We start from the raw sequence: 21,651 nt of genomic DNA, 5'->3' as shown, positions 1-21,651 counted from the left end.
GTTTTAGCCAATTACAGACCAATATCTAATCTCCCCTTTATTTCTAAAATAATTGAAAAAGTAGTTGCAAAACAATTATGTGATCACCTTCATAGGAATAATTTGTATGAAGACTTTCAGTCAGGATTTACAGAAACAGCACTGGTAAAAGTCACCAACGATCTTCTCATGGCCTCAGATAATGGACTCATCTCTATACTTGTTCTGTTAGATCTTAGTGCTGCATTTGATACCATTGATCATAACATTTTATTAGAGAGACTGGAACATGAAATTGGAATTACAGGAACTGCACTAGGTTGGTTTAAATCTTATCTGTCTGACAGATTTCAATTTGTTCATGTTAATGATGAATCCTCCATGCACACAAAGGTTAGCTATGGAGTTCCACAAGGCTCTGTGTTAGGACCAATACTTTTTACTTTATATATGTCTCCTTTAGGCAACATTATTAGAAAACACTCCATAAATTTCCACTGCTATGCTGATGATACCCAGATATATTTATCTATGGAACCAGTTAAAAATAATCAGTTAATAAAGCTTCAAGCCTACAAGACATAAAGGCCTGGATGTCCTGCAATTTTTTACTTTTAAACTCAGACAAAACTGAAGTCATAGTATTTGGGCCCAAAAATCTCAGAGATATGATGTCCAACCATATTGTTACTCTAGATGGCATAAGTCTGGCCTCCAGTACTACTGCAAGGAACCTTGGAATTATTTTTGACCAGGATTTGTCCTTTACCTCACATATAAAACAAATCTCTAGAACAGCCTTCTTCCACCTACGGAACATTGCCAAAATTAGGAGCATCCTGTCTCAAAGTGATGCCGAAAAACTGGTCCATGCATTTGTTACCTCTAGGTTGGACTACTGTAATTCCCTACTTTCAGGATCCCCCAGTAACTCCCTAAAGAGCCTGCAATTAATCCAAAATGCTGCAGCAAGAGTGCTGACTGGAACTAGCAAGAGAGATCATATTTCACCTTCACTAGCTTCTCTCCATTGGCTTCCTATTAAATTTAGAATAGAATTTAAAACCCTGCTTCTTACATATAAAGCTCTGAATGGTCAGGCTCCATCATATATAGAAGATCTCATAGCACCATATCATCCCAGTAGACCACTTCGCTCTCAGAATGCAGGCCTACTTGTGGTTCCCAGAATTTCCAAAAGTAGAATGGGAGGTAGAGCCTTTAGCTATCAAGCTCCTCTCCTGTGGAACCAGCTCCCAGTTCAGATTCAAGAAGCAGACACCCTCTCTACTTTTAAGTCTAGGATTAAAACCTTCCTCTTTAATAAAGTTTATAGTTAGTTATAGTTATGCTGCTACAGGCTTAGACGGCTTAGACCCTCCTCTTGACCCTCTCTCCTCTCCTCTCACCCAACAATTGTCACCACTATATGCCATTAACTTTTTGTGTTTTCTCCCGTAGTTGTCTTTCTCCTTCTCTGTCTCACTCTCTCTGTCCCTTTCTGCAGGTGTCCCCGGCTTTGAAGCTGTGTGTCTTCCAGTGTGCAGCTACTGGTCCTACCAATCTGCACAATGATTTGTTGTTGCTTTTTGTTGCTCTGTTCTTTTCTCTCTCCCCTTTCCACTCACCCCAACCGGTCGAGGGAGATGGCCGTCCACCCTGAGCCTGGTTCTGCTGGAGGTTTCTTCCGTTAAAGGGAGTTTTTCCTCTCCACTGTTGCCTATGGCTTGCTCCAGGGGGAATTGTTGGGTTCTCGCTATACATATTTATAGTCTTTACTTTATTCTGTAAAGTGCCCTGAGATGACTTTGTTGTGAATTGGTGCTTTATAAATAAAGTTCAATTGAATTGAACTGAATTGAATTGAATTGAATTGAATTAAGACAAGACCACTGAGGGTCAGATTGTCGCCACCACTTCAACTTTATGACTCAAGACTTGGAGCTTCTCATAACCAGAAGCTGTATGTTAACAAATGACCGAGAGTTAAGGTGATTTCTGAATCTCTCAGCTCAGTGTTTAGTAAATATTGAGGCGCAATATTTTATCTTTTTCCTCCTCTGATGTTTAATGATGTTTAATTACCTTGAGTCAGCATTCATTGATGAAGGTTAGTGACCTTCCAGATATGACACGTTAATGCAGTAATTTTTCTCTCTGTAACCCAGTGATGGATTTACAAAAAAACAAACAATCAATAGTAAATGTGAAAAATTATAATCATACTCACTGAGAGGTGAAATGATCTGAGTGACCTGAGTGAGTCGACTGTGGGTGAAATAGTGAAGGTGTCTCTTTTCTGCAGGTTTCTCTTTGTACAACAGGCGTGTGAGGAAGTTTCCTCCTCTCTCCTGTATGATGAACAGATGAGATGTGACTGTAGCTGCTTTGTACTTGTATTTGTGTGTAGCACTGCCCCACCCTCATGTAAATGGTTCCAAACACAAGGAAATGATACAGTCACAAAGACACCAGAAGTCACCAAGGTATATATATATATATATATATATGTATTTATTTATATATAAATAAATTAATATTTTTATTTATAAATTTATAATTACATATTTTTTTGTCCTTGTCCAGCTAATCGTGTGAGTTCAGGGTCACCAGAGTGGATCATTGTCTCCATGCTGATTTAGCACAGTTTTTACAGCAGATGCCCTTCTTGACGCATCCCTCCCCAATTTCTACCGGGCTTGGGACCAGCACTGCACAGCTCAGCATGGGCTTTTGGGGGTCCAGCATCTTGCGTAGGGACACTTCATTATGTTGTTGGGAGGAACGTAGCATGAACCACCAACCAACTGAGCCACTGCCGCCCTAAAAGTTCACTTTGAGATATATTTGATATTTTTGTTACCTGTTTATGCCCCCTGTTAAATTAGGGATTATTTTGGACTGTGACATTGAGGGTGGGCTGTGTGCTGGCTCTTAGTTTGCTTTAGACCTCAAGTTTATTAGAGAATACATGCAGTGTTGTATTTTTAGCCTGTTGATGGTCAGGTAGTGTTATCTGTGGTTTAGTGTTAGTGTATATTGTTATTTGATCACCCACATCTGGCAAGTAGTTTGTTTACATTTGTTTTTGTTGAAATAATTTTCAGTATATTTTTAGTATTTAATATTCATTGAAAAACTGATTTCTTCTATTTTTTTATTCTATGTTAACTAAGTAGTTGCTTAGGGGCCTCTGGACCACTAGGGGGCCCCATGTGGTAATATTTGTTTGCATCCTTTGGTTTTGGTTTCCTTAATGCTGAATTAATTCATGTGGCTTTGCTTTCTGTGTACAAACATTTTTATACCTATTGGTTCTACGTGATTTGAGCCTGTCCGATAGTAGGACAGATATTAGGTGGCAAAAGAGAAACATAACAGACAGACAACTGTTGTTTCTGCCAATGTGTCTTAAAGATCCAAATGAACATGTAAGAATCTTAAAAATCTAGAAGCTCTTTCAGTGTAAATGTGTGTATTTAATATTACAGGCTACAATAGAGAGAAACACAATCACAGACCAGAATCATGATACAACTCCTGCAGCAGCTCCTCACATTTACATAAACTAATCTATCTTTAAACATTTTTATAATTATTTATTTAATTATGATGAAGTAAGGTCCTACAATTTTATTGGACAAAAAGCAGTTTTATCTGCACCAATCTTAGTACTGGTCTCTGTCCCACCACACATATGAAAATGGCCTGAACCTGTTACTGATAGTAAGTCAAATAATGAAAATACTAATTGTTGTACTATTACTGTAGTTGTCCCAGTCTAAGGACAGTTGTATTTTGACACAGGGAAAATTCAAAAAAAAAAAAAGCATCTCCTCTCATATAAAAATAAGTTCACACAAATTAACAAATTGGACATGACACAAAGGGACATTAGACACAAATTAAAATGACCTGAAAATGTCTTGTACAGTTTTTCATTGCTGATCATCCACATCCACAGATCAGATTGTTCACTTTCTTCTTAAGAAATAACCCTTATGAAAACAGCACTACTCTGTGGAAAATAACATCAACCATTTAAACAAATGAGTTTGAAAATAATATGATAATGCAGCATTTTAGTCAAGAAACGTTGTGGCACCCAGTTCCTACCACGTGGTAAAGCTAGAGTGAACTCAGGGACTGAAAGAGAACCAGGTTAAGCAGAATGGTTGCTGATAGTACAGACTGGATTCGTGGTTGAGTGCAGAGAAAAAAGGCAGGTGAGTTAACTGGTTCTACTGGGCTTGGACTCGCACTGCACTGCTGGGGAGGGGAATGGGCTGTTAGGGTTTCAGTGTCTTGCCCAGGGACACTTCAACATATAAACAGGGCTGTGGATCGAACCATTCACCCTGTGGTCCGTAAGCAACTGCCTTTACCACCTGAGCTATAGCCGCCCCCTTCAATATTCTCAATCCAATGTTAGTTCCAATTTTCAAACTCTATATCCAAAAGACTAGAGTGACTTACAGAACGGGGAGTTAGGCCACGTCTGAGCAGACAGATGATCAGACAGGCAGAACTGGAGTCAGGAAAAGGCTGCTCTGGGCGACACGATTTAGACGGGAGACGTGGAAGGTCGGATGGATCCTGAGTGGCAGCTGCAATCTCACTGACAGAGAAAATATTGAAAATGGGGAAGGGACCCACTGAGCGAGGGGCCAATATCTTGCATTCTAAATGTAGTGGAAGGTCAGAAGAAATGAGTCACACCCTTTAGTCCAACTTGATAGCTGTGTGTCTGCGAACGGTGGTTGTTGTCGCATTTCTTGTAAATAAATAAATGGTAAATAGTCGCTTACATAGCACTTTTATCCAAAGCGCTTTACAATGTTGCTTCCCATTCACCCATTCACACACACACCAATGGCGGTGGCTGCCATGCAAGGTGCTCACCTGACCCACCGGGAGCAACTTTGGGTTCAGTGTCTCGCCCAAGGACACTTTGACTTGTAGCCAGGAGCGGGGTTGAACCACTGACCCATCCATTGTAGCTATGGATGGACAGCAGTAATGTCTGGTGACCTCTCCTCCAAGCCAGGCGGCATCTCTGATGGAATGGCAACAATAGCAGCTCGTGGCTGACAGTTGACCACATTCTTGGGCCAAGAAGAGGGTCCCAGGAGCAGAGCAGGTGGTGTCCAGTTTCCAGATCATGGTTCATCCCTTCAATTTGGCCATTGGACTGTGGATAGAAGTTGGAGGACAGGCTGATGGAGATGTCCAACAGCTTACATAGTTCACACCAGAGCTTGGCCATGATTTGAGGACCTCGGTCAGACAATATGTGACAGAGGAGGCCGTGGAGGTGGAAAACACGTTGAATCATGATTTCGGCCATTTTTGGCAGAGAGAAACTTGGGAAGTGGGATGAAAATCTACTACTGTGAGTAGTAGAGTTTTAGAACCAAGAGGTCTCTGTCTCCTACATCCTAATGTCTCTCTGCTGTGGTGAGCTGTTGACAAAAGAAGACGTAGGGATGGGACTGGAATTAGAGACGTGTCCGTCCAGGGCATGAATCTGTAGGGGTTTTAGTGAAGTCCAGGTTTTAGTGCTACTGCTTTGTCTATGAATTCTGCATCTGCCCCAGAGTCAATAAAGGTGGGAGAAGAGTGGGTGTGTCCAGGAAGAAAGATCTGGACTAATATTCTCAATGTTCCAAAATCCAAATCCAAAGGACTAGAGTGACTTACAGAATGGAGAGTGAGGCCACGTCCAGGGATATAGATGATCAGCCAGGCAGAACAGGAGTTGGTAGAAATTCTAATTGTGTTTATTCTCAGCAACAACAATGTAGAAAACCATTACAGCTGAGTGTAACAAATATCCTTATAATATTATCACAATAATAATATGTTAGTGGCTTTAGCTTTGGGTTTCTCTGATTGAGTTGATAGTAATTACAGCATGTATGGAACGTTTTTTAAAGAAATTATTTAACATTTTACTCACTTTGATTCTGCCTTGTTGACATTAAGATCACCCCGTGATGATAATAATGAATATGAATATGGATAATGATTGAATATGCAAACCTGCATTAACAGCTCGTCATTTAAGCTGTAAAGTCGTCCTCAAATTGTCTGTTTCCCAAACTCGCATTGATTAAACAGATTTAAACTGTGATAAAAGAAGTTCACTAACCTTGGTCTGTGGTGCAGCACAGCAGTGAGATGCCAACTGAAGAGAAATTAGAGTAAAATTGGTTTGAGATTTTACATGGAGGATAATTCTACCCAAAAAAGTGCAGTGCAGAGGAAACATTGATGATGGATGATAATGCTCCACCATTAACTATTAAAGTGGGTGGTGGAGTTGTACTGGAGTGTTTTATAAGAAGAGGTGGTTCTAATGTTTCTGCCACCATGTATAAAATGAATGAGGGGCTAAAACATAAGAACCACCTCTTCTTATAATGCACTTCACTACCACTTCACTGCTGTTGCTTCTTCTTATTCTAACATCAGTGAAGCAGAAATTTAAGATGATTTGTGGCTATGTTTACACTTTTGTACAAACTCTTTTAGTACAATTTGTTTTTATCTTTTTTCTAATAAAATGCTTAGAGTACATTTTAAGAAGTCACTTTTTTGGATGATTAAATTATTATACGTTTGAAAAGTTATCAAGGCCCATAAAGCTTTAAAAATAATGTTAAACACTTATATCAGATGAGTGCAGGTGGGGCTGAAACAGATAAACTACAGGGAGACAGTGGGAATGTATGTGAGTGTCAGACTGTAACAGTGAAAACACCTGGATGTGACACACAGGTAACAGAGAAATGCAAGTGGGTAAGAAAAAGAGTGCAGGGCAGGTATCATGACGAATGAGGAAACAATAATGATGAAGCTGGAGGAACCCACACAAGCACAAGGAGAACATGCAAACTCCACACACAAAGGCCGGGGCTCGAACCCGCAACCTTGCAGCTGTGAGTGGGCAGCACTATTCTACTGATCAACATTGTAAAATCAGTTTGTTGTTGAGTTTCCATTTGGCTCTTTCTCTATAGTTAGTGACCTGTCATTTTAACTACATTACAACAATAATTAGCCAAAACAGCTTTCTTTAGAAATCTGTCAGGGGGAAGATTATTCTCTACAAAATATATCCAAGATATTAAACATTTCTTAAAAAGATGTAGCTCTGCTTGACAAATAGGTGCCTCACTGCTCCTGAATTGGCTGCATCATTGAATAAAACAAGAGAGAAACCAGTGTCCACAGACACAGGACACTCAGGCTACTAAGGTTGGTAACTCAGAAGACAAGTTTGCAATGGGCCAAGATGAACACACACACCCACACACACACACACACACACACACACACACTCACCTGGTTGAAAAACCATCAGGTTGATAATGCAGTTTGTCTCAGTTCTCTTTCCTTGGTCTCTTCCTCTCTGGATGACACGACACTCATATGTTCCAGTGTCCTGAATTTCCAAATTCTTCAGAATCAAAGACACGTCTCCATCTTTCGTCCATTTGTCCTTCTGCTCCACCCAATCGATATAAAATGGATGCTGCTGCTCAGAATCACACTGCCCATCCTGATATAAAAAGACAACATCTGAAATATTCTGAAAACATCTGCTCAACTCTATAACTAAGATGGGAGAGTTTTTATGAGCTGAACATGGCAGAGACACATTTCCTCCTGGTCGAGCTGTGATGTTCTGGTCTGAAATAAAGAAGAAAAAACACAACGTTGTGAAGTTAAAGGATAACTGGAAATATTTTACCATTTTTTGTGATTACTTCCAAAGTAGCACAAAGCTAAGAATATCTGTTTTCCACTAATGAAGGCAGAACGACCTTTGAATCCAGCCATTTTTGGCTATAAAGCCGGTTTGATCCACCACTCTTCTCAGGTTAGATCTTCTGAAAACCAGATTCCCTTTTCTTTACACATCAATAAAGACTTAGTGTGTTTCCAGATCTCCGCTGTTTTTCTGCTCTTTCTTGGCATGAAACCATATTGATGCTCACTGATGGTCACCTCTCCTCTCAGCTTCCCTTCCTCTTTCCCACAGCTTCACACTGTGGCTGATCAGCTTTATGCCTCTGTAGCTGCTCCAGCTCTGAACATCTCCCTTAATCTTGAAAATCGGAACAAGTACACTTCTTCTCCAGTCCTCAGGCATCCGCTAACTTTGCAGAATTTTCACAGTGATTAACAATCTGGTTAAACACTCCACCACCATCTCTGCTAAACATTCCCATGTTTCCACTGGTTTGTCGTCTAGACCAACTGCCTTTCCTGTCTTTATCTTCTTCATTGCTTTCCTAACTCCATCCTTACTTAATTGCCTGCACTTCACTGTGTCTGACCTTCATTCTTTCCTGTTTTCTACATTCTTCAGTTCCTCAGTGTTCTCCCTCCACCTTGTTAACACACTCTCTTGGGTTGTCAGCACATATGGCATCTGCATCCTATACCACCTATAAGTGTTTACATTACATGAGAAGTGCAAGCAAGGGCAGTTTTTTATTTTATTTTTGACGACTTCTTTTAATAGATTTAAGTGCATAGTAAGGTGCATAAGAGTTCTGTTTTCAGCAGTGTTTTGAATATTAGGAGTGAAGTTGCTGAGCATGCAGAGTTTGATTTGTTCCACCAACGTTATTAATTTTATCTCTAGAAAGAAAAACTTACTGTAAAGTTAAAGATTTGCATATCTGTGAAATGATACATTTAACAAAAGTGATGATACAACAGGTCACAGAAGCAAGAAAGTCTTTAGTTCCCTAATCCATTATACTGATGAAAGCCAGTTCCAAGAATCAAAACCCTTCACAGGGCCTTGGCTATCAAGACATCACTGATAATGCAGGAAATCATTAAGGTGCGAGATAATCAGTCATGTTATCTTCATCCCCTGGTACGAAGGTGCAACACTCTTGTGGCTGAATCATAAAACTCCCGCTGTGAGACGTGAGTGTTGAGAAGCTGAACAAAAGTGGAGGAAGGACAAGCTGCAGGTTTTCTTCCCAAATTTTAAAGGACTGCTGGCATCTTTATCAGGCTATTGTAAAAGAGGCAAACAGGGAACACTTTTCAAATATCATCCTGTCAAACTGTCACAAGCCTCGTGTTCTGTCTAACACTATAGATGCAGAGGACTGTTTGTGTGGAACCTTCCCTGGAAGCATGTGAGAACTTTCTTAGGTTTTCTTGTAAATAAGATGAATAATGTGAGGGCTCAGATTTCACCACCTGCTTCTGACCCATCAGTGTCTGTGTTGTGCCCTGTAACTTTTTATCAGCTTGACCCTGTGACTTTGTCTTTTTTATATGAGACAGATATTTGAAGCCCCCAGGTTCCCCCAATGCTGTTCCACTACAGTTTTTTAAAAAGGGTTTTTAATGCACTGGGGCTTTTTCTTGTTGGTGTTATTAGCCTTTGGTTTTCTTCCCAAGACACTGCAAACATGCTACGGTGCAGACACTGATTGTATATGTCCAAATGAAGAATTTTCTAGAGGAAAACAGCAAGCTTGAGATTATCCAGTCTGGCTTCAAATCACTTCACAGCATTGACTGGCACGGCTGAGGGTTTTTAATCACATCCTCTTAGCTACAGATGCTGGGGACTCTGTGGATCTAACTGCTCCCTTTGACACAGTAGATCACAACATTTTGATTTCTCAAACACAGCAATCAGTGTGCATCAGTGGAACTGCTCTGGAGTGGTTAAGTCATACTTGGCAGAGAGAACATTTTGCGTACAAATTGATAATGTTCAGGGCATTTTCCCCTACCTGCTCTCCCTTGGCTGCATTCTTAGAAAGCACAATTGTCCTTGATATATGTGCCACTGAGACAGAAGAATGACCATTTAAATGATTAAAATTTAATCATTTAATCATACTTGATTTTCCATCACACACACTCTAGAGGAGCAAGAAGCGAAGATTAGAGCAATGAAAGAACAACTGGAAATGAACACTGCTCTTGCTGCTGCTTTAACGCTCAAATTCAGATCTTAAGGAACAGAACAATTTTACTGAAATTCTGGATAAACAACACAGGTTTTATACTCAACCTCCTCAAATTGTTCCTAACTTTAGTGGAGATCCTCTAGAATAAAGACTTTTCATGAAAGCATTCGAACATGGGGTGGAGAGTAAAAGTGGGGATGACAGTGATTGGCTCCACCTTTTTGAGCAGTACACAAGTGGACAACCTAGGGAGGTGGTGCAAAGTTACTTTCATTTGGAATCGAGCCATCAAAAGGCCAGGAAGCTTTTCAAGGAGCGTTTTGGAAATTAATATATAAGTTTGCAAATGATTAAGGCTGAGGATGGTGAAGCAATCAACTCATTCACTCTTTTCCTGACCAATTGTGTAAATGCAATGGCAGATTTGGAATATATGTGAGAGCTTAATGCTGCAGCCAACATACAGGTGATTCTTTCTAAGCTTCCATATCAGTTGAAAGAGAAGTGGAGGAAAGTGGCTTATGACATTTATAAGAAATACGAGGATAAGGCTACATTTAAAGACCTAGTGGAGTTTGTAAACAAAGAAGCCCAGGTCGCACTGCAACCTTACTATGGGGATGTAACAGACAAACCTAAAGAACATATAAAGTGTCCTTGAAGTATCAAGCCAGGGACAGCAGGTGGTAGTAAAAATAGCTTCAAGACTACTGCAAAGCAATCGAATACTCAAAAGGATGTGAGGGTTGATCCTAGCTCTAACAAGAAAGGTCCTTCCAGTACCACTGAAGCCTCAGCTAAGTCTTTTCTTTTTTGCCATGAGGAGCCTACGTTTGAACACTGTACAACTCAATGATCCTTCTTACCAGGATAAGACAGACTTTCTCAAGAGCAAAGGCTTATGATTCAGGTGTCTGAAAGCAGGACATATGAGTAAGTGCTTTCAGGAGGAAGTAAAATGCCAGACCAGCTCAGGGACGCACCCTACTTTGCTGCCTGTAAGGGTCAAGAAGTAGAGGCAGTCTGTAGATGCTGATGAACAGGATGAACCCTGCTCTCCCCAGTGTTCTCTGCTGCTTTGTATTATGTGTTACTACTCAGTCTGCCTTCGTCACAACTTTGTATCCTGCCTGATCCCTGTCTGGACTCTGTCAAGGTATTGGTCTATGGTTTGGTCTTTCCTTATGTGGTTTTGTATTACTCGTTATGTGTTTTGTTCTTTCCTAGTTATGTGATTTGGTTATTTCTTGTGTTAGTGGTTTGGTTCTCCTTTGTTAGGTTTGCATTAGTTTATTGGTTTATTTATTTACTTTACCCTGTTCCCTGTATTAGTGACCCCTGTTAATTTCTCTTTCCCTCTAGTTTAGTTTGTTTAGGTTTTATTGTCATCTGTCTATTCCTGTTTAGTTCATTTGTCCTTATTAGTTTATCCTCTTGTGTGTTTGAACTAGTTACGGTCTTGTCTGGTCCCTGGGTTTTCCTTACGTTGTATTAGTCTTGTATGTGTGCAGCTCATTGTTGGTATAGCTGTACTGTCTGTCGTTCTCCCTGTTCATGTATAGTCTGTCATTTTGTTGTCTTTAGTTCTGTAAAGTTTATTTTCCGTTGTGTTAAACCCACCTGTTTCTTTATTAATAAATACCCTTTTCTTTACACCTCCTCTTGCCGTCTCCTAACTTGGGTCCTTGTAAATTACTTGTACAAACCGTAACAGTGATCAGCGGATTTGTGAACAGCAGATGTAATCAAAACTTCGATGCCGGCCCTGAGAGCACCGAGGGCTTATTGCCATAGTTCCTGTCCGAGTAAAAGCAACAAAGTACTGAACTGAGCTGAATCTACATGGGGAAAAACCTACCTTAACCTTCTTCTTGCAACTATGGGGGAAAACAAGGTCTTGATCAGTAACATGGTGACAGAGTTGAAAGTAAACAATCTGGAATCAAATAACTTCATACAGCTAAATGAGGTTTTTTCACAAAAGGATGTTCAGGTGAGCAAAGACAATATCCCACGAGAAGAAGATGTAGATAAGTGGCTGCATCCTAAAACAGTGCAAATACCTTTCATCAGTGCAGAAATAGTTTGTCTGACAAGTTTCTCAAAGTACAGCTAAACCCACAGAACTCTGTAAGAAACCGTGTGCCTCCACAGCTACACACTGAACCTTTCACTTCTACCTTGTTGTGGTCCCACCACCTTATAGTCAGTTTCTTTGCTCCAGTTATCGTGTCTCTTGTTGTCCACATCTGTTCCTTTCAAGAGCTGAACTGTAATGTAACTAAACATTCGCTATGCATTGTTTCCTTGACAACTGTGGCATGTTGTGCTGAGTTTGGCCTGTCTACAGAGATTCAGAACATTCACTGCACAGGAGCTAAAGTGAAAACCCCTGAATTCATTGTAAAATCTGCCTTCTAATGGGATTATTGTACGTGGTGTCAAAGTCGATCAAACAGCGCGGAATGTTTTGTTGACTGAACTTGGTGTTGCCTCCCTCTCCATCTTGGTGCTATGTGCTCAGAGTTGGGCAGATGTAATGCAGGAGTATGTGAGTTCTTTGTGTTAATGCTTGTCCCTGCTAATTCACATATTCAAAAAATACCACATATTCACATATTCATATAATTGACCGAAGCCATTTTTTTTGTTCTCTCCTTCTGAAAGAAGCAGCTACATGTGCTCAGTGGATTTACGCGTAACCATCCATTGTGTTTACTTGGTCTAAATCAGGTGCAAATAACAAAATATATTCTCATTACTCTCATATTTTGTCCTCGTTAACGGATTTCTGTGAATCTTTGATCTGTGCATCCTGAGCTTATTTCACACTCTCATGGCATTTTGTCAGTGGTTGTATTAGCATGTTATTTTTGAAAATAGTCAAGTACTTTTACTTTAATTACTTTAAGTAAACTATGAATCATGTACTTACTTTTTCTTAAGTAGAAATATCAGTGGGTATGTCAGAGTAAATTTTTGTTTATGTATTTGTACTTTTGCTTAAGTACAGTTTTTGAGTACTTCATCCACCACTGGTTAATGTGGAAAGCACTTGTGCTGACGGAAGAAGTTTAACCATACGACAAATTCCACACTAGCCCCTCGATAACATCTGTTACAGACTATTACCTCACTGCCCTGCATGTTTCTACAAAGAACCAAAACCATCTGATTTGGTAAATGGTGCATCATCACAACTGTTCACACCAAACTCGTTGAACTGATTCATACAGTCTGGAGTTGTTGAACCACAGATGAGTTTGGTCAATGTTGCACACTTCAAGCTGCAAGAATGAAACATATGTGCAGAGAACAGAAACTATGCAGGAGAGTGAACATCATCTTCATTAAGTGCATTTGCAACTGTAGACACATACTGATTAGTCCTTTAGATTGACTGCTTAATGTCATGGTCAATATTACACCAACACTCTCTGAAGAATTTGATGGATGTGGAATAAGAGGTCTAGTGCCTCCTTGGTGTGGAGAGACTTGCTTACACACATGACATACTGGTAACCTTATGAGCTTCAACAATGAGAGCCTCTATCCACATATCCTAAAGATGAAGTAAAATGCCCCTAATATTATATCAAGGTATGAACATGTTTAAAGAAACTAAAAGTGAATTCACACTTATCACAAATAAATTGGCTTATTATTTCTGTCTGCAACCAACTTTGGAGGATTAGTTCATGATTTACTCGCAAAGTTAGTCGCTTAGCAATTATACAATTCTCAGGCAAATAACTCCCTCTAGTGGCCAAAGAAAACCCACGTAACATGTCTCGTACAGCAGACTTTATTTTATGTATTTTGTTAAAACAATTTTTAAAAAAAAGTTGTAGAAACCAGAGTAAATGTTTTAGAGGCTTTTAAGCCTGATTAAGTTTAACCATTGGTTATATGTAGATTTCATGCACATTAGGCACAGGTGACTTTCTCTCTATATATTTGTTGACTTTATTTGAAGGTGGACACTAGAGACAATGTCACAAAATGTGGGATGAGACAGACAAATGTAAGACTTCAACTGGAAATGCTGCAATTACACTAAACAATTTGCATATTAAATAATTAAATAATCTGAAATAAACACATTCAGACTTTCCACCCTTTTGAATTTCTTTCTAGGTTTATTTATTAATTGATTCCTGTAAAACACCTGTTAATATCAAGGCATCTTTTGCTTAATGTCTAAGACAAAAGTTTTTGGTGTAGCTACTTTTAGAATTTCACTCGTTTCCACAATGAACTTTATACATCACTGACCAAGAGAAGAAAAAAACCCTCATAGAGAAAAGGAAGAGGGAGGGCTTCACTTGGTGTCTAAAAAAAAACTAAAACTTGATCTCAAATCATTGAATACGACAATGAAGGAAACATCTCTACAGTGTCTGATCTGTAAGTAGAGAATTTCTGTTTGAACCTCTTTTTAAAACATGTGGATTTGGTACAAAAACATAAAAACAAAGACATTTATTCCTCTCAGTGAGATTTTTTTTAAACGTAGGAAATAAGTAAAATTACTATAAACAAATGCTACATGATGGCAGTTACTATATAACATATATTATTTATTATTATTATTATTATTATTGTTTGGAATTGAATCAGCAAAAGCAATGAGGAATGGAATGGGGTGTATGAAATAAATTGGCAGGTGGAATGTAAACATGTCATAGCATTAAAAGTGACAGTTCATGGATTAATGAGGGTAACTGAGTGAAGTACTGTAGATTATATGATACTGCACATCAGCTGGTGTGTTCAGGTGTTTAGAACAGAGTTCAGGCAGAAGCTGGTTTGTAACAGGTAATTAGGATATTTTCACTGAGCACTGGGTTTAGACAGTGTTTGAAATGAGTTGTTGAGGCATCGATAACTTCACAACACACACTTATTATTGTATAATATGCATTTTCTACATTACTCGTATCGTCCACATTCACCATTTAGACCCTAAAACCAAATCAAAATCTTCTTAACTCACATTGCTTAGTTCTCAGCCTGGATTAGTTTCTTCATCTGTGAAATCTATTTCTACTCCATTGTTGTCCAAAAACTTTAAAACACATCAGCCAGACACACAGCTCTACTGATTGAGGTCTTTATTCCAAAACGTATGTTCCAACATGTTGCAAACAAACATTGACCCACAAGCTCTGAACTGGCATTTCCTGCTTTCACGGCCAGTTAACTGTAGTGTCGTATTTTCAACACGTTGATTCAGTGGAACAAATAAGTTTCATCTAAATGTGACCTTCAATAGATAAAACTCACAAACATTTTATATAAAATACTAAACATGGTCAATATGATAAATGAACTTACATTTCATTTCTGCCTCACTGCTGATGTCCTAATAAATGAGATGGACATGCCAGTGTGTACTTTTTAATTAATCATAGTCAATCAAAACTTTATTCATAAAACACCTTTGGTACAGATTAATTCAATTCAAATTGCTTCACAGATGACTGAACTTGATGAAAGGTTTACTAAACAAGGACATATTGATAAAAACAAAACAGTGATTTTATAAAATAAAAACACTTCATTCATGCACTGTATCACAACACAGACAAACAATAATTCTTGATGTGTCTGTACTACTTGCTCCTTTTTTGGGTACAATTTTCTTTCATGTGAAACCTCAGACCAACTTGACTCTCATTTCTCTTTAGTTGTGATCTGTCTGCTGTGCTGCACAACAAACCAAGGTCAGTAAACTTCTTCTGTCACATTTTAAACCTGTTTATTACAGGAGAACTGAAAGGAAGGATTTGAGAAACATAACATTGCATGTTTGAAGGATTTATAACAGGATCTGTTGCTGTATTTACAGCCTTAATGACTGTTTATCAATTTGAAATAAGTTCACTTGTTGAATTAACTATGACCCAGAAGGTGTTTTAGTTTTAATGTTTTCATCTTAATATTTATACATTGATAAACCAAATTAATCACCTTGTAGAGTATCACGACTTGCTGTGTATGTGTTGCTACAGACTGTGTCAAGTCTGACAAATGCTGACAATAAAACTTTTCTAACAGCTCGTCTAAATGTGAGTCCCAGCAGCTCTCAATTTTTTGAGGGAGAATCTGTGTCTCTGAGCTGTGAGGAGGACGACAGCTCTGCTGGATGGACAGTGAGGAGGAACACAACCAAAAGACAGAGGACTCCGTGTGGAGATGGTTGGGGAAGATCAGCTGGTTCTTCCTGTAAAATCAGTTATGTTTTCCCATGGGACAGTGGAGTTTACTGGTGTGAGTCCAGAGAGGGATCAACCAGTAACAGCATCACCATCACTGTCACTGGTAAGATCAGACTGTGGAGTTAGTGTTGATGAAGCTGTGTGGAAATGGATGAAATGCTGTAGTTTATCTCTGTGTTGAGGTGGAGCAGTGATCCTGCAGAGTCCTGTCCTCCCTGTGATGGAGGGACATGATGTCTCTCTGCACTGTCAAACAAAGAGGCCTCCCTCCAAGCTCCCAGCTGATTTCTATAAAGATGGCTCCCTCATCAGGACTGAGCCTACAGGTCACATGACCATCCACCATGTTACCAAGTCTGATCAAGGCCTCTACAAGTGTCACATCAGCAGTCATGGAGAGTCTCCACCCAGCTGGATCTACGTCACAGGTCAGGAGGTCAGACAAAGGTCTTGTATTTCCTGTATTGATGTTGTTAAATTTCTGTACTAATAAGAACATCAGCAATTATTCATAATGTGTAAGGAAATCTGTAACTTTTCAGTCATCAAATATAATAAATCCTAGTTTTTAGGTGAAATGAAACCTTTTGAATGAAAAGGCAGTGGAAGTTTTTTTAATTCAAGTGAATGTAATAATTATTTTGATTATTTTAGATAAACCCACCACTACAACATCCCCTACATCAACCTCTTTATTGTCATCCTCTACTCCTGTCTCTAAGGGGGACAACATGAAATGGTTGCCTGTTTGGTTGCCACTCAGCTGTGTTGGTGTTGTACTGGTCTCACTGGTTCTTCTGGTCTTACTGGTTCTACTTGTGAGACGACATGTTCAGAGGAAACTCATGGGACACAAATGTGTTATACTTGCGTTTAATTTTTCTTTTTTGTGAATAAAAATGTCCATTAACATTGTTGCATCATTGTTCATTTTGGTTCATTGCAGCTGATGATGTAAATGCTGGAGATGATGTCACATACAGCGATGTCACAATATTACATCACGGACAACAGCCAATCAGACGAAGCAAAGGTAACATTCATTAAATCCATTTTCACTTATCAACAATAGCAGGGAGGATATTTGGCTTGTCCCCAAAAGAAAAGACAAGTTAACAGTAGAAAATTGGTTTAGATTCAGGTTTAGAGTAAAAGTTGGACATTTACTCACAAACACTTTGAATAAACTGACGACACAGTGAGAACATTTTTGTAAATTGAGGATTATTTTAGAAACTAATCTAAAATATGAAGTTGTAGCCAAAACTAATATTTTTTGCAGTTACATTTTTTTTAGAGTCAAAACTGTTTAGGAAACCGGTCAAACTATACAAAACACAGTATAAGGAAACTAAAAAGTGAGTGAGACTCCTGCAGATCACTGAACTACATTCACTGAAATGACACTGTGTTGTATATGAAGCTTCCTTTCAAAACATCTTTTTATTTGATATATTTCTACATATTTTTGGAAGCTCAACTTGTTCATATTTTATCTTCTTTATTTCATACAGTTTCACATCATAGTCTGATCTGTTTTAATCTAATGAACCATGTGTTCTGCTGTGTGTGTGTCAGTTTTTGTTTCCTGTGTTGAATCTGTTAATAGACTCTAACACCTCTGTCGCCGCCCAGTTTCCTGTTTGTTAAAACAATTATTCAGCTGAATGTGGACTGCAGACATTTTTCACTGCAGGACCTTCAGCAGGTCTTTGCCATTATTAATTGTTTAAACACAGTCGTCAAAGCTTTAGCAGCATTTTACTGTTGAAGCTGGTTTAACTACTTCATTTACAGACATAGTTTAGAACAGAAGCTTTATTGTCGTCTTTGAGCACATTTACTCCAAAGGTGACACCAGGGGACCTAACACTGACTGTCTTGCTCAAGGACACACCTGGTGCATGGGATAGAATTTAATGCTCGAGATGTCTGCGTCCCAGTGTGATGCTCCACCCACTGATCCACCAGGCCGCCTTTAGTTCAGTGGTTACCAACACTGGGGTTGGGCCCCTTAAAGGGTCCCCATATCAATCTGAGGGGTCATCAGATGGGAGACATTTTTTTTAAGTTTTCTACATTCTGTGAGCTTGATCAGCCTAAATGTTTGATCTTCGGACCTAAATAATTGTGTAGTTTTTTGTGTTTTTAACTCTGTATGTAAAACCACAGCTACAACTTATTCTGGTTTTCAGTAAACTGTGATCTGAAGCCTGTTTCTCATGTCTGGCTGTTATAGTGTGAACCATATATAGTCATGTGATATTGGTTCTGTGTTAAAATGTGTCACCAGAAAGTCACAGTAGAATTGAGAAACTTTGTGTTTCCTCTTTGTCATTAATACGCTGTTTAATTATCTAATTATTAAATCTTCCTAAAATGTTTTAATTCTACATTTAAAATAATTTAATTTACCAGCAGTGACAATATTTGTATTGTTATTAGTGATAATACTATCAGTAAGAATACTAACATTACTGCTATCAGTTGTACTACAGTAAAGTTACTTGCAGTAAAGTAACCAGTTTTCTTTTTCCAGAGTCTGATTCAGCTGCAGTTTACTCAGGAGTGAGAACAGAAGACATCAGTTATGGACAAATAGTCTTCAGACCAAAGAGGAGCAGAGGTTCAGGTAAAACTCAGTTTCTCCTTTCACCAAGTCTTTATGGCACATGAGCTTTTGAATATTTGATAAAAGTGTCAGTAAATATTTAATATTTTAGCATAAATATAATTTAGTAGTCTTGTGAAAGGAACCTTTCATCAGCCAGTAGCTAGACTCTTGCCCAGACGTGAACAGGCTGTAACTAGGTCAACGTGCACTCGTGCAGAAGTTAGTTAACCACCCTGGCACCGCTGACTGAACCATGGCAGAGTCAGGAAAACATGAACAGCAAGTACGACGAGCTGCACAGGGCTCTCTGACCTCAGTGGGAGGATTTGTACTTTTTCTACTTTTAGTTTCTATCATGGAGAGATTCAGTCAGGTTTGGTTGAATTATGGAGGGAAATAGTCTTTAATGATCAGAATGAAGATTCTGAGTCTGCTCGGTCCAACCACCAGGTGTTAGTTTCACTTCCTGCTGGGTCGTCTCTCTGCAGAAAGACAAGATAAGACGTGAACCTCAGAAGCTTTTTTTCCAGCATTGTCTCATCTTTTCTTGAACTGTGTGTGTTTGTGTTCAGAGCTTCCTCCAGACACAGAGGTCGTCTACTCATCACTGAGATCGAACGTCAAACCTTCACACCTCCAGTCCAACCACTGACTCTAACTGGTTCCATTGTTATAGGATTAGTAGTATTAGTATTAGTATTAGTAGTATTAGTAGTAGTATTAATAGATGTCTGAAGTAGTGAACTATGTGTAATTAAAGTTGTAGTTAGTGACCAGTAGTTTAACTACATTCATATTTGTATAGTGATTCATGTAGTTAAGTATAAGTAACTATTAAAGACCATGTAGTTAAAATACGTTTGACTCTGTCGACATTCTTTGTGTAGTTAACTCCTGAAACTACAAATAATTACCAATTGTTTCTGTGTTGAACCCACTCTGACCACCCTCACTCCTGTTTCTTTCATCTTTCATCACTGTTCTTTGTGTTCAGAGAAGTTGTTGTTGCTATTTTAGAAGTGGATTCTAGTTTTTGGAAAGTAGGAGTCTGAGTAATTGTACACAAAACCAAAGCTGTTATTTCTCACACTTGCCCATAAATACTGGGCTACTTCAGTGTTGAGGTTTATATGTGACCTGTTAACAGGTGAACAGCTTTTTTCAATAAACCTGAGTCACATTTTCACTGCTATTTGTTAATATTTCATGTCACATATAAACTTTGAATTAATTTGAAGCTACTTAGAGAAAGAAGTGCAGGTAGCTGTGAGGTTTTGCTTTCAAAGCAGGTTCCCCAACACTGACCTAAATCTAACGGTGACTTCCAGTTGTTGGCTGGTTCACTGTCCTCAGTAACTTTACTGTTATTTCTGATTTACTGATGATTCTTGTTTCTTAAGTATTAATAAACGTTCATTGTTCTTTGTCTCGAGTGGCTCTGTGGGTTTCACTAAGCAGTCAGATGGAAAGTTTGACTTGCTCTGGTTTCGTTGTGGCCAACTGTTAACACGTAGAGAAGAAATGTACAAAAACCACCACCGCAGGCTAAAAACAGTATGGACACCGTTCAGTGGTGGGAAACTGCAGAGAAAAGCTGCAGAGTGTCTGCGTTTGTGTTTGATTCTTGTATCAGTGAAACCTTGAGAAGATTCAGGCTGTAAAGCTTCTTCTCTCGCAGTGAAACACAGATACAGTAGGTTATAAAACCTGTAACTGATGGCAGATTAATATCAAAGCATTGGTTTTCACAGTTGAGCTGCCATTTTATAATTATCTGCACAGTGTGGAGTTTTTCAGCTCAGTTTTCTTTATCTGTACAGGATAATTTGGCGGAGCTGATATGTACATTTACAACAATTTGTTTACAGCAGAACACACAGAAAGGCTGCAGACAGGATTCAAACTAGAAACTTTTTTAGCTGTGAGGCGACAGTGCCAACCACTCCATGATCCAAATTAAATGATTTTCATTAATATCATAATGAATAATAATAAAATAAACTGCATGATATTTGATGTCAGCTGTTACATTGCTGTAAAACCACTTTTCTTTCTATTTATAATCAATGTTTAAAGTATTTACAGTGTAATTTCTGTCTCCTTCTAACTGTCCTTTTGTTTCCTGTCCTTCTGTTGGTGTCCAGCACACACACAGTAACTCATGGGTTGTAACCCAACACCTCCACAGGACATAACATCACTTTTATATTTACTCTTATTTTTGACATATTACAGGCCTGATGTGTTTGTTCGTCTTATCATTTCTTAGCATTTTATTTCACAATATTTATTATTACAGGAAAAAAATGTCCTGCTGCAAAGTTTAAGAGGAACTAAAGTGAAGCAACAGTTTAATCAGGCTGATTTATATCTTTATGTCCAACAAGTTTAGAGTGTGAAAACAAGTGTAGAAAAGTAATGTTCAGAAACAGATGAAAGAAAAAGCCACATTAGCATAGTGAGCATAGAAGCAGAGTTTGCAACGTGCAGAGTTTTGTGGTTTGTTGCACCATCCTGGGACCACTGAGCTGTAGAGTTTTGTGATCTTCTGTGTTGGGCTGGGACCACCAGACGGCAGAGCTCAGAGGATGGGGGGGTTGTAGAACTGAATGAGGGAGTTGAAGAAGGCCGCTGCTGTTGAGTTGACCACTCTGTAGGCAAGAATCAGAGCTTTGAACCTGATTCGGGCAGGTACAGGAAGCCAGTGCAGAGCTTACAGAGTTTATTTGTCATCACTGCATAATATTAATTTTGTGTCTTCTATCTCCCGTAGTTGTGCTTCTCCTCCTTCTGTCCTAAAAGATGCAGCCTCACTGATGGATGTGCGAAGTGGTGTTAAACTGAATTCATGCTCAATGTGGACAATGTCTAAAAACCCTGC

The 21,651-nt window shown here is 38.9% G+C and overlaps 2 protein-coding genes across 4 annotated transcripts in view; both read left to right on the top strand.

The window, feature by feature from the left end:
• LOC137137848 (uncharacterized) overlaps positions 1 to 20,200 on the top strand; it is a 66,178-nt gene extending 45,978 nt beyond the window's left edge. For 2 of the 3 annotated variants that reach the window (XM_067524621.1, XM_067524619.1), the window contains 2 exons: positions 18,696 to 18,788; positions 19,343 to 20,200. In XM_067524621.1, coding sequence (XP_067380722.1) covers positions 18,696 to 18,788; positions 19,343 to 19,422 — 173 coding nt within the window. In that variant the 3' untranslated portion in view covers positions 19,423 to 20,200. Of the gene's footprint in view, positions 1 to 18,695; positions 18,789 to 19,342 lie in introns of those variants that run through there. The other variant, XM_067524622.1, reaches the window with a different exon arrangement.
• Positions 14,312 to 17,049, top strand: LOC137138011 (Fc receptor-like protein 5). The gene is made up of 5 exons (XM_067524907.1): positions 14,312 to 14,342; positions 15,626 to 15,661; positions 15,996 to 16,259; positions 16,339 to 16,584; positions 16,811 to 17,049. The coding sequence occupies exons 1-5, from the start codon at positions 14,312 to 14,314 to the stop codon at positions 17,047 to 17,049; spliced, it is 816 nt and encodes a 271-aa protein (XP_067381008.1).
• Positions 20,201 to 21,651: the final 1,451 nt, after the last annotated feature.

This window comes from Channa argus, chromosome 12 (genome assembly GCF_033026475.1).
Source record: "Channa argus isolate prfri chromosome 12, Channa argus male v1.0, whole genome shotgun sequence".
Lineage (NCBI taxonomy): Eukaryota > Metazoa > Chordata > Actinopteri > Anabantiformes > Channidae > Channa > Channa argus.
This window is presented reverse-complemented; position numbering and strand designations above follow the sequence as displayed.